Genomic DNA, 14,511 nt, shown 5'->3' with positions numbered 1-14,511 from the left:
ACATGCAACTAAGTGATTAATAAAACCGGAATAAATTTTGTGACCAAATTTTTCGAAAACACCTCCTCCATTAGCACTACAGGATACTCCGATCACAAAGGCTGAGAAAGCATATTATGTGAAACCACCAACATTATCGATGAAATTCATGCAAGAGGTTGAAAAAATTTTCGCACACGGCGTGACTAGAATTAACCGAATCATAATAACTTTTCCATACACAGTAAGCCTGCGGGGCTGTTCTGCTTCTAACATTAGAACCTTTTAAACGCAAGGTATATCTCCAGAAATCAGTGGTTGCACATAACACCGCAAGTGCTCTCCGCGGTGCAAAGTTCCCATTATTTTTCATCCAGATGAATCACGACCACTATACGCTGGAATGCGGGCGTATGCTGCATATGTCATCGAAATGCATCTTACTGCGGAGTCGATGAAGTATGTGGTTGGCGGGTGTACGAGTTTTGAGTAAACGTGAAAAGGGTGTACCACGACGAAAAGGGTTGAAGAGGACTGATTTCAACAACATGTGTGTCAATCATTTGGACCGTTGCCACTTCTTGTTGCACTGTTCAATCCACGAGCGAAGCGTCGTCACGGACGCAAAAGTGCATATTTTTACATTCATAGGTCTTCCGCTTTATGCAGCTGAGATAGATTGTAGGGTCGTGGGGACATGAAAACGGAAATAATGAGTGATTTCTGCTGCTGTTTATTTGTTCCATATACTCAATCGCGCCCCCAGTATATGGGTGACCACTGTTCTATCAACCCACCTCCTCCAGCGGAAATACGTTTCACGTAATTAACGGCCGTTTTCACCGATCGCTCGGTGACTGGTACCATTCCAGACGAATTCCACACTGTGACTCGGCGAGAGAATGTTACAATATTAAACCTTGAAGGAAAATTGTGTAGCTTTAGCTAGTTTTACGCGAAAGTAAATCATAGGCTCACTCGTCTGCGTCGGACATTTCCTTTAGTACAGTTTCGAATGCGGTTTTGGTCTGTGTCATCTTCTCGCCGGACATTGACCCACTCTGGTCAATGACGAAAACTACTTTTTTCGGCAACGAAGGCAATTGCTCCGGGGCGAAGAAATGGACAAAGTATCCGTCTCGCATCAGTAACTCCCCACCGAGATTTTCCCTTGTGACGTCATATATTACGCTCACTTTGCGTTCATCTTCTGGAATCATCAACAAGCGCCTCTGCTGTGCTTGGCTGGGTTTAAAACTGCAAGACATTTTCAAATGGTGTTCCTTTTTCGCTGTTGCTTGTTATGACGTTTGGATGAGTGATTTGAAATAATCGCTGTACCTTACTGACGCCTGATGTCTACTTCTTCGGATTTGAACGTCAATGTCGACCTCGCCGTCGGAATCGTATCCACCAGTCACTGACGATTTATCCTTGATTTCACCACCTCGAGGATGACGGGTTTGCAATGTACGGATTCCTATCTCCTCGGTTATGTATACATTCAACGACAACTCATCCACTATCTGGTAATATCATGAACCAATTGTGAATGAACGATTTTCCGATATAGGTGTTCCAAGGTACTTACTTGACCAGGATTGATAAATAACACTTGCTCGTATTTTCCAAGCCTTCTTTTCAATAGCTCTTGGTATTCAAGTTCAAATGTGACACTTGCTTGTGCCGGTACGTTCGCTGCAACGTTGAACGTTTGTGTTTCGCGCACTTTAGTCGTAACCAATCCTGCGGAGTTGCCCTGCAAATGGTAGTGCAAGTTGTAAGCTACAACATAAGCGTATCGTTTACCTGTAAATCAGATCACATGCATACTTGATTATGGCAGTGCTAATCGAAAACTACAACCCACAACAACAATTCTGACATTTTTACTCAACATTCCATCTTACAATAAAGTTATCAAGTAGTATCAGCTAAGAATATATATTTTCACGTCAACGTTATGAGGGAATGATTACCAACGGCTATCCGTTGAGACAATTTTTATCAGTACGTAGTTCTGCTACACTGGAGGAGACTTTTTCAAAATTTTCAGATTTACAATGCTGGAGTAAAATCCAGAAAAAATGGTAAATTTTTCCAGAGTTTTGTGTTGGTTGACTAAAAAGGCTCATCTTTCCGGCCCAACTACCGGAATACCGACTTTCTATGAGATTCTCCGTTGGTTTACTAAAAAAAGGTCAATTTACTGGCTCAAGTCTCGAAAAAAAAACCCGTACAGTTACTTGAGCGCTGATTTATATCTCAGTCCAATATCCCCGTACATTTAACCGAAATTTTAAAAAATGAGTACAAATTCTCAAAAAAAGAGAACATTTAGGCGTCCTCCGAGGACACTTTCAAAAAAGTAAAAAAAGAGGACAAATCATCTCAGAAGAGGGCGTATGGCAAACCTATCCTACACTCGTCTTCTAGTGCGTTATATACTCGTCATATTAAAACCGTCATAAGTGTACCCGTCTTAATGGTATCGCTACTTTCCGATTCGCGGAATGCAGAAATCGTGTAAACGACCAGAAGAACGCCCATGCGCGACACAGCGGTGTGAGATCGAGAATTAACTAGTCTCAGGGATATCTAGAACTATCTAGTTTATAGGTCAATTTTTATCTAAACAAGTGACATGACCTCGTTGTACCTTTAATGCGCTTTTCTTTCATAAACCACTTTCGGTATAGTTAATCAATGCCATGAAATGCTCTTCTATAATGGGATTGTCAGTGACGGCGACGCTATCGGTAGCAGTGGTTCTTAATGGGTAGGTCACGGGGGTGTTTCGAGGTGCGCCACAGTACTCTTTCGAAAGCAATGACATTGATGAAAAGTTTAATTTGTCAGGCTTACATTTCAGCGCAATATTCGTATTTCGAAATTATCTATTCTTCTCGCCAGTCACCGGTCTACGGTAACAGCGCCAAAATTGTTTGGATCTATGCCCGAATGTGTTTTGCAATCGTAGTTGTATATAACTCGGCAATGAAGGAGCGAAGTATCCCCGTCCATAACTTGATATCAAACTATCTAAACGCATTTGCAGACAATCGTATTCGTGCGCCACTAAACAGTAATGACTAGGGCGATTTTTTTTGACACGTCAAAATAAGTCAAAATTATGTCAAAATTGTAGTGTTAGGTCAAAAAATGTCGAAATTATTAACAAAATCAATATTATTTTGCAACCTGAATTTCGTTTGTATCGCAGATTTTGTACTGTCGGTAAACTTATCATTTGACATTTTACAGCTTGTAGCCTACTTTAGAGGCCTACCGTTGTAGACGGTCCCTTGGTCTGCTCATTGTGAATTATAAACATTCGAATGAAACAAATAGGTTGACGTGGTGTTATTATTGAATGTTAACATACGATAGTGTTATGCTTAACGTATCCTAACTGAAGCAATACTGTGTGGACATTGCATGGTTCTGATATCAAGAAGCGCATGACGAAAAATCGTGATGTAATAGACATCATTGTCAGAATGAAGCAACATGTTTAATTGCAGATCGCTGTACCTTTGCCGGAAGTACACAAAGAGACGCTTAGGAGTACAGAACTTCATGACACATTTGAATAAAATATTCATTTTATTCCCGAAGCTTTTCGGCTGACCCTCGTCGGGGGAATATCGTCAGCAATAATGCGAGGATTCGAATAACTATGTTCAGCAACAATATATATCGCTAATTATGACGTCACACAGAAAATATACAAAGTTAGGAAAACGAGAGAACTGAAGCGTTGGCATGGAGATAGCGAAGCAAAACAAGTTAATGCGCGATTTTCAAATGATACACAAATTCTTTCTGTTGGCATAGACTAGGTTTGCTCATAGTGATGATGGTGGACTCAAGAACAGACAAATGAAATAAATTGCGACCCTTAGCCAATATAGAGAACATGTCCTCGTGATAGTTAGCAGCACACGTATGATTTTCTAGTAAATGTTTGCCTATAGAAGATTTTTGACCCATGGCCTGGTTATGTTCAAGAACAAGCGGATTGTTAAGCTGCGAATTTGAGATATAAGATTTGACAGATGGTGGAATGTGTTCTTTGATACGGTCATGTAACCGTTTGGAAGTTCTCCCTACGTACCGACAATCGCAGTGGCACTTGAATTCATAAATTACGTTGCTTTGTTTTATAGCCGGGAGAACGTCCTTTCGGGTTGCAGGAAACATTGGTATCGTGGTAAAAACAACATTGGTTTTCACCGCTGGATAACAGCGGTAGACTGCTGAAGTTATCTGTGTCTCAAATCGATAAGAAACCGGGCCAATCCAAGGAAGATGAATGTACACATCCCTATTTTCACGAGAAATTACTTCGGGGGTTTCTTCTGGTTTGGTATCATTCCAATGACTTAACTTTTTAGTTATTGTCCGCTTAATAACATACTCTGGGTATCCGTTGTCAATGAAAATTTTACGGATGTAGTCAAGTTCATTATTCAATTTGACCTCGGAACAAATCATCAACGCCCGGTGAACCAAGGTGCCGATTAAATTGATTTTACGACTTTTTGGGCTGAAAGAGCTCCATCGAAGGTAATGACCCGAAAATGTGGGCTTCCTATAAACGGAGGTAAGGAATTTTCCATCCCGTTTCTCCACAAGAACGTCAAGGAATGCCAGGCGATTGTTAATTTCTTTTTCCGACGTGAATTGCAATGCTGGATGTAGTTTGTTTAAATTTCCCAGGAAAGTATCACAGTCAGATTCATTATCGAATATCACGAACGTGTCATCGACATAGCGATGGTATGATAAGGGCGGTTTAATAGAAGAAGAGAAGAGCTTATCTTCATGAAATCCTACAAATATATTGGCTAGAATAGGACCCAATGGTGATCCCATTGCTACACCATCAGATTGTCGGAACATGATATTGTTGAAACTAAATTCAACAGAACACACAGCGTTTCTCATCAATTCCATGAAGGTAGCTCTCGAGAAAGGAGGGGGTATTAGCTTACCGTTATATAGAGCATCAGCGCAAATATTCAACGTCTCATTTAGTGGTACGTTGGTGAAAAGGCTCTTTATGTCGAATGAGCCTAGGAAATTATCGCGCGCGGATAGCTGTGAGCGACGCATCTCATCAGCGAAGGTAAAAGAATCGCGTACGCAATGCGACCCGTAAAGTTCGCGAACAGGTTCCAGTATGTTGATCAACCACTTCGCCAACTTCTGTTGCATTGACCCAGTCATGCTGAGTATCGGTCTGAGTGGCACATCGTCTTTATGCGTCTTCGGTAATCCATACATACGCGGTCTTTGGGAGCCAACAGGCCTGATGGAGTCATATTCGTCAGTGGATATTACGTCATCGTTTTTCAAGATTCGAAGGCGTCGTTGTAGTCGTCTTTCAGACTTTGCAGTATTGTCGTATTCCGAGACCGGGCCAAGTACAACGAATTTGGATTTATCCTCGAGAATAGTCATCATCTTTGCAATGTAATCTTTCTTGTTTAAAATTACCACGCCGGTACCTTTATCTGGTTTCGTTATGTGAATATCGGGGTTGCTTCGCAGAGATTTAATGGCACGAAACATCATTAATACGCTGATAAAGACTCGCGGGCGTTTGAGAACTACGTTATCAACAATAGCCTTTTTGAAGGCTTGTATCGCTAAGAAGACGTTGCCTGCATTCTTGAGAGCAAGGATAGAAAAGTCTCGTGCCCGCCTCAATCCCAACATGGAGCGCGCGTTTTTATTTGATGAAATCGGGAAGAAAGAATCTATGGTATTGAAACTTCGTCGTGACTGCCGCACTCAGCAAAGACAGGTAGCGCGATTCTTATCATTCTTTGACCTAGTTCGATTTTGCCGATACCTCGCATCAATTGACGTAATCAAAGAGGATATTAATTTATGTAAAAACGAACGAAATTTGAACCGGCTAGTCATTGACCGCTTCGGAAGTGTCGCTTGTCCCGATGAGAAGAACATCATCAACTTATCGGACTACGCACTGTCCTCGAACGAAAAGTTTGCTCTATCGCATGGGTTAAATTTCTGTATTCCACCAATTAATGTCAAGAGTGAGGAGGTTTTCGCCGAATTTGAGATTCTATTAGCTCAATTGAAGCACCGTGAAGCAAAATCAATCGATGAAGTGCCAGCTTTCAAAGCAAGACTTACGGACTTGGCACATTCGTATTGTGGATGTCCAGTTGACAAAGCGGATTTCTTGATGACAAAGGAATGCTTCCGTGCCATTAAATCTCTGCGAAGCAACCCCGATATTCACATAACGAAACCAGATAAAGGTACCGGCGTGGTAATTTTAAACAAGAAAGATTACATTGCAAAGATGATGACTATTCTCGAGGATAAATCCAAATTCGTTGTACTTGGCCCGGTCTCGGAATACGACAATACTGCAAAGTCTGAAAGACGACTACAACGACGCCTTCGAATCTTGAAAAACGATGACGTAATATCCACTGACGAATATGACTCCATCAGGCCTGTTGGCTCCCAAAGACCGCGTATGTATGGATTACCGAAGACGCATAAAGACGATGTGCCACTCAGACCGATACTCAGCATGACTGGGTCAATGCAACAGAAGTTGGCGAAGTGGTTGATCAACATACTGGAACCTGTTCGCGAACTTTACGGGTCGCATTGCGTACGCGATTCTTTTACCTTCGCTGATGAGATGCGTCGCTCACAGCTATCCGCGCGCGATAATTTCCTAGGCTCATTCGACATAAAGAGCCTTTTCACCAACGTACCACTAAATGAGACGTTGAATATTTGCGCTGATGCTCTATATAACGGTAAGCTAATACCCCCTCCTTTCTCGAGAGCTACCTTCATGGAATTGATGAGAAACGCTGTGTGTTCTGTTGAATTTAGTTTCAACAATATCATGTTCCGACAATCTGATGGTGTAGCAATGGGATCACCATTGGGTCCTATTCTAGCCAATATATTTGTAGGATTTCATGAAGATAAGCTCTTCTCTTCTTCTATTAAACCGCCCTTATCATACCATCGCTATGTCGATGACACGTTCGTGATATTCGATAATGAATCTGACTGTGATACTTTCCTGGGAAATTTAAACAAACTACATCCAGCATTGCAATTCACGTCGGAAAAAGAAATTAACAATCGCCTGGCATTCCTTGACGTTCTTGTGGAGAAACGGGATGGAAAATTCCTTACCTCCGTTTATAGGAAGCCCACATTTTCGGGTCATTACCTTCGATGGAGCTCTTTCAGCCCAAAAAGTCGTAAAATCAATTTAATCGGCACCTTGGTTCACCGGGCGTTGATGATTTGTTCCGAGGTCAAATTGAATAATGAACTTGACTACATCCGTAAAATTTTCATTGACAACGGATACCCAGAGTATGTTATTAAGCGGACAATAACTAAAAAGTTAAGTCATTGGAATGATACCAAACCAGAAGAAACCCCCGAAGTAATTTCTCGTGAAAATAGGGATGTGTACATTCATCTTCCTTGGATTGGCCCGGTTTCTTATCGATTTGAGACACAGATAACTTCAGCAGTCTACCGCTGTTATCCAGCGGTGAAAACCAATGTTGTTTTTACCACGATACCAATGTTTCCAGCAACCCGAAAGGACGTTCTCCCGGCTATAAAACAAAGCAACGTAATTTATGAATTCAAGTGCCACTGCGATTGTCGGTACGTAGGGAGAACTTCCAAACGGTTACAGGACCGTATCAAAGAACACATTCCACCATCTGTCAAATCTTATATCTCAAATTCGCAGCTTAACAATCCGCTTGTTCTTGAACATAACCAGGCCATGGGTCAAAAATCTTCTATAGGCAAACATTTACTAGAAAATCATACGTGTGCTGCTAACTATCACGAGGACATGTTCTCTATATTGGCTAAGGGTCGCAATTTATTTCATTTGTCTGTTCTTGAGTCCACCATCATCACTATGAGCAAACCTAGTCTATGCCAACAGAAAGAATTTGTGTATCATTTGAAAATCGCGCATTAACTTGTTTTGCTTCGCTATCTCCATGCCAACGCTTCAGTTCTCTCGTTTTCCTAACTTTGTATATTTTCTGTGTGACGTCATAATTAGCGATATATATTGTTGCTGAACATAGTTATTCGAATCCTCGCATTATTGCTGACGATATTCCCCCGACGAGGGTCAGCCGAAAAGCTTCGGGAATAAAATGAATATTTTATTCAAATGTGTCATGAAGTTCTGTACTCCTAAGCGTCTCTTTGTGTACTTCTGAAGCAACATGGCGTGTCACCAGGAGTGTACGCACAACTTCAGTGTTGTCAGCCTACAACTGCTGCTGTTGAACGTTCTTTCTCCATTCTTGACAAGCTACTTAGTAAGGACAGACACTTTCTACCCGAAAATGTAGGAAAGTATCTTTCGTTGTACTACAACAAATTTTAAATATTTTTACCATAATACGTGATGTAACTACTGGAATTCTTCATAGGGCCAAATTTCGTTAAAATATAGTTTTTTTTTCATGTAAAAGTTTGTCAGTTTTAGAGTCAAAAAAGTTTTTTCAGGCCAAACTACTTCGTACAACAAATTTTAATTATTTCTAACATAATACGTGATGTAACTACTGGAATTCTTCATTGAGCCAAATTTCGTTAAAATAAAGCTTTTTTCATGTAAACATTTGTCAGTTTTAGAGTCAAAAAATTTTTTCAGGCCAGACTACTTCGTAAGGACAGACAGTTCCAACCAGGAATGAAGATAAGTATTACAATTCCAACGTTATGTAGGAAAACACCTAATTTGCATACGTTAGTCCAAAATTTGATCAGAATTAAGTTTCTTAAAGTCAAAAAATATCAAAATTTTGATTTTTTGGTCAAATTCTTCAGTTTTTTCGGTCAAAAAATCGCCCTATTAATGACTTGTCGCATCAGAGGAATATGGCAAATAATGGCCGAGTACTTTTGTATTGCTGTTACAAATCTATCTAATACGAATTGATTATCATGTATATAATTAAGAGTCACGTACAGAATCAGGATCTTGAAACCACCACCCCAAATTACCCCGTTCTAGTTTATTGGCAAGTTTGATTTTCTATAATTCGGACAGAACTATAAGGGTCCCGAAATATATTGAAAGCGGAAACGGGTCATGAGTAAAAATAATGTACGAACCACTGCTATATAGCATATAGTAACATTTTTTCCTGCTGAATCAGTGGTTCTCAACCTGTGAGACGCGTATCACTAGTGGTGTATACGCGAGAGCTTTTCATATGATTCACCGCTAGGCACTCAGCATTCTCGGGGTAGCATATATCGAGGGGACAACATTGGGTTGCAGACTCGATAACCATACCAAACATTTTTATCGCCTCTCCATCGTCAAAGCACTTGGATGGATGCAGACGAAAGTAAAACCGATCTCTCTTTCACGCTCTGTCTCGCCTCAATGGGAGTGTGAGAAAGGGTTCTGGCCATGGATGACCATTAAGTTGGAATCGTATAATTGAGTCCGGACAATGTCCTATGAGCTATATACTACTCACAACATATTACAGAGATCGTAAGATATCTTATATACCCTGGATACAAGCTTGTGTCGAATAAACAGTTGCAAATACCACATTAAATTCTGCTCTCTTGCTATTAGTTGGTGTTACGGTATATAGTAAAAGCACCAATAAAAACAAATATCGAAATACCGTTATTTAAGTAGAATAAGTCATTCATGAGTCAAGTGGTCAAGTGCATGAGAACACAAGTGAGTAGTAGGCGATCGTAAAGAGTTTGATAAACACTTTACCAGATGGTTTGACTAGGCGTGACGTTTCACACGTCTATACACACGTGGACATGCCGATAAAAAAAACTTCCGAGCCCCACGTTATATTCCGCAGTAGTTAAAGAGAGCATAACGTGCAAAGAAAAACTCACAGTCGCCACAGCTCCTTCATATTCCTGCTTGGCCAAAGCCTTTTCTTTAACTTTGCCCACGAATAGGACACCGTCTACGTTCCTAGAAAAAGGGAGTTAACCGATGTAACGTCACATCGGTCATCCGAAGCTCTGCTGTAGACAATTTGGCATGTGCTATTAGCAACATTCATGCCTGATTTACGACATATGGAAGTACTCAACATATGCTGGATTAAGTAAACATCTTGATCCAACCGACTTTGGTAAAACTTAGCCGCGTGACAAACCCGAACAACACCAGGAACCGGAGAATAAATATTTCAAAATACCACTACACGTTATTGAATGGTGCCTTGATGAAATTTCCGTCTAGGACTGTAGTTAATCAAGACCCTGAAGAAATGGAATTTACAAACACATGAAAAATTGTACATTATACAGCTTACTGCTGGACAACTTGCAATGTGCAAGACAATGGTCCTAGTAAAGCAGGGGTTCTCAACCTGGGGGCGCGCCCCTTTTGGGGGGGGGGCGTGAAACATCTGAAGGCGGGAGCGAAGAAGCGGTCACCTGAAAAAAATTTTTGCATTCCGCGCGATTTACCTCCAATGCACGCGTGTTTTTCTCTATATAGACCCATTTTAATATTTTTTTATTTTCTCATCAACATTTATAACCGACCATACCACCAAACAATCTGTTGGGTTGTTAGCATCCCAGTGGGATTTTGTGATATGACGATAAGGGGGGCGCGAAATTTTTCACTATCAAAAAGGGGGGCGTGTCTAAAATAAGTTTGAGAACCACTGTATTAAAGTTTGTGACTTCAACAAATTTCGGCTATGGCCCATTGAATGATGACTTTCGCTGAGTAGAATGTGAGGTTATTTGCGTGTGCCAATGGCTAGCCACGTAACATCGCTTTGGTGTCAAAAACATGTACGTTGCACTCTTCACTTCCGCGACAGTCAAAAGCGCAATAGAAGTTGCAACACAACTCGTTGCCGTGGCAGTAAACATGGCGGCCTCGGCAATTACTTAGTGTTAACTAATTGAAATCACAAGTCTTCCCACTCATGACACATGAACACACACACACACACACACCCAAACAAACGAGCATATGAGCGGAGCCGGTGAGCTGGTGGAAGGTAGTCATCATTCTCAATAGTTATGAAACTGAGCAGAACAAAAATGTGACTCCCAGCATATTGATTATTATTTGGCGTCGACGAACCAGAGGCTAGCCGTTTTATTTTTTACTCTTGAATACCCTAATGCCATTTTACGTTTGAATAACATGAATTAGTTCGATTGCATTGGTATGATATTTCTCTTATTGTTCAACTACAGTTATGAATTATTGATTATATTAGACACGTATTTTATCTCAAGATATTATCTAAAGAAGCCTATCAGTGATAACAAATAAATCGAATTGTGTACAGGCCATTGATCTCGATCTGTTGAAAATGATTGCCTCTGGTAAATTTTACTGGTTACTGATCTTTCGTAAGTTACCTGCCACAGATTATTTTGAATACTGAAATACAGCATAATGTACAAGCTAGCACTCAGAATGAAATAATCTAGGAGTAACGCGCAGTGGTACTACTATATTATCGTGATTATTTCGTCAGAGCAGTAGGCCACTCACATTGTAAATTTGCTAATGAACGCAGCTTTGGGTAGTCGAACGGAAAACGTCAGTTCTTTTGCTTCTTCCGCGGAATTCTCCATTATTGTCGTTGTGGTCACTTTCGCAAAACGAGATTTGACGACACTTTTCACGTGCATTTGCGTCATCGTGGACTCAATGGAACGTTTCTGTCGGAACTGTATTTCAAAGAGCATTCCAACTATTACCGTTGTTTGACTTGGTATTAGTTTGGTCGATACAAATTACTGTCGAAATAACTCAATGACAAAAGCCGACTCGGGACACGAAACTACTGTAATTTACACATCATCGTAAGATGTCATAATGGAGCATGATTCCACCGTGTGAATGTCAGAATATAGTATGAATTGCACGGGTCGTAATGCACCCTCGTCTCACCGCATGGCGTTCTCTAGCCCCATCCTCCACATCTTATCGATGTGATACCAGTCTGTTATACGCTGTGTATGCAAAAAATAAGGCTACAATAAATACCTTGTTTTTCTCGGCGCTGACCACAAATGATCTGGCCATGTTTACTGATCTAGCTTGGATACATGTGAGGTCGACGGAAACTATCAACGCGATGCCGATAATGAATGTAGTCTGCCCCATCTTTCCCGTGATATACACTCTGTGTCACGACCTTTGAAACTAATACGGCTTACAGTGGTCGTGCGCTCTTTATATCTGTCACCCGTCAAAAATATTCATGCATGAGAATGGCGCAGGCGTCTGAAGTCATTATTGTTCTAGTGCTAGCGAGGCTGAAAAAACACCTCACACGTCATCAGCTTCCGAAGCCATACAATGTCACAACTGTTCTGGCACAATCGTCGTAAACATGTACCACCGAAGTCATTCCCCAAATTGATTTGATATAAGATCCCGCAGCATCTATGCGGCACTATTGGATATATCGCTTTCCTCGATAATTATAGATTATAATCTATACAACAAATAGGTCATAATAGAGCGGTATAAGCAAACTTGGAAAAATGTTCAGTATAAGCTACACAGTGTTGGGATTTAAGCAAAATTATCATGTTCCAAATTTTCACCATGGTCATGCCTAGGATTAGTGGTGGGCGGGTCAAGATCATTATTCCCTAACATGAACAAGATTCGGAAAGATTATGACTGATCGTGAGATTCCCATATTTAAACATTGGTTATTCGACTCAATACTTGATCGTGTATCGTACGGAAATGTTATTTATTCTTTTTAAATTAATCAATATCCGCCCATTCATTATTGTTATCGTAAAAAGACGTCGCATGTGAGCCAGGACTATTTTCGTCATGCTATTTACATGACTGCTTCAAGATCTCCGCCCACTAACTGTTACCTTTTGCTACCTTTTCTGCCGATCGCAATCTAGGCACGTTTTGCACCGATGGAAATGTGGATAAAATGAACAGACGAAGCAAGAAACAAATGAACGAAGAAAGATATCAGGCCTCGTGCGTTTATTTACGCCTATCTGTTATTTTGTGGGTTTTAATATGGCTTGTTTCATTCACTCCGCCACACGCTTCGACTCTTCTGCGGAACGCAACTAGAACATAGAAATATTGATAAAATGATCAGACGAAGCAATGGGGGCGGATGAAAGCAGATAAATTAAGAAAGCTTATTAGACATTTATATTTTTGATTCTTCGGCCATTGCATAACTTCACTGAGATATCTAGACCGGGAATCGTCAACCCTCGGCTCCGCAGCCGCATGCGGTTCTTCGTAAGTTTGGAGCGAAATAATGTATTAGTCTTAGTGATTTTTCTCTTCTCAGTAACGTTATTGTTTACTTGATACTATTCTAGGGTAGACTAGCATAGTATTGTTGCGGTTGCGCGGGCTTGAAGTTGTTTGCGACATCGTATTTGTCAAGTAAATGTGTCGTGATGCGAGGTCAATGTTCTATCGTTGCTTACTTGCTCCTCATACAGCCGTGTGAATAATACGCGTAAATTAAAATCAAGATATTGTCATAACATGATACGACGTTCTTACGGCGTATCGCTCCGGCTTGACCACACACTTTCGACATCTGTCTCATCCGTCATTCAATATTTTAATATCGCGTCCAGTGGTAGAAACACGAATTTGTCTCTCCTCACTCGTTCTGGTGGACTCTGGTGAGGTAGAATCGTAACCTCTCTCCGAATATTACCGGTTCTGGAATGCTTTCCATTTCTACCAGCCTCGTGGTAAGACCAGGAGCTCATATGAACCTCGACCCCTTGAGATTTCAGCTGTTGACAAGAGATTGCAGCTTTCCACAAAAATCTTCAACATCTGCATCTAATCCACGCCACGATATATAACATCGTACAATCTCCTTCATGCCACAATTTCCAGTATGGTCATCATGAATCCGACTCAACACGAGGGCTGGGCACAATGATTCGAGTACTCGAATCTGAATCGAGTATTAATTTTAATGATTCGAGTCGAGTAGTAAAATACGATTTTTTCGAGTACTGAAATTATACGCTCCTCGCAACTGAAGTTAATTTGCTAACGAGAATTATTGGTCTGATACTATTTTCCAGTGATGAAGCCTTGAAACCTTGATTGGCCGTGTCGCAACATAAGAGGCATAGTACAAAGCTACGAACGTTACTGGAAATAACACATTTCTGAAGTTATGATCATCCCACAACATTGTCAAGAAGTGCAATGAAATCGGTATGGACGAAAAAATACCGAAGTATCGTTAATGTGATGGATAGCAGGCATTATGTTCTTCGTGGTGGCATAAAAGGTGCACATTTGAACTTTGACATACTATATTCTGTTGTGACGTCATAATGAGTGATACTCGAATACTCGACTCGACTCGAAGCATTTTACGTGATTCAGAATCGAATCACTCAGGTATTCGATTTTGCCCAGCCCTACTCAACACCCCATGTGATCGAAAAGGAACAATGACTTCGCCTCCCCAAAGC

At 40.8% G+C, this 14,511-nt stretch overlaps 1 protein-coding gene across 1 annotated transcript in view; it reads right to left on the bottom strand.

The window, feature by feature from the left end:
* LOC145441077 (inter alpha-trypsin inhibitor, heavy chain 4-like) overlaps nt 1-12,247 on the bottom strand; it is a 35,422-nt gene extending 23,175 nt beyond the window's left edge. The window contains exons 1-7 of the mRNA XM_080318866.1: nt 12,053-12,247; nt 11,555-11,733; nt 9,916-9,997; nt 1,571-1,738; nt 1,321-1,505; nt 958-1,236; nt 777-898 (exon numbers count right to left, since the gene is read on the bottom strand). Coding sequence (XP_080174992.1) covers nt 777-898; nt 958-1,236; nt 1,321-1,505; nt 1,571-1,738; nt 9,916-9,997; nt 11,555-11,733; nt 12,053-12,172 — 1,135 coding nt within the window. The 5' untranslated portion in view covers nt 12,173-12,247. The remainder of the gene's footprint in view (nt 1-776; nt 899-957; nt 1,237-1,320; nt 1,506-1,570; nt 1,739-9,915; nt 9,998-11,554; nt 11,734-12,052) is intronic.
* Between the last annotated feature and the right edge of the window lie 2,264 nt (nt 12,248-14,511).

The sequence above is a fragment of the Botryllus schlosseri genome, chromosome 6 (genome assembly GCF_051294905.1).
Source record: "Botryllus schlosseri isolate E-star chromosome 6, Bs_hap1, whole genome shotgun sequence".
NCBI lineage: Eukaryota > Metazoa > Chordata > Ascidiacea > Stolidobranchia > Styelidae > Botryllus > Botryllus schlosseri.
Note: the sequence above shows the minus strand (reverse complement) of the source record. Positions and strands in the feature narration are given on the sequence as shown.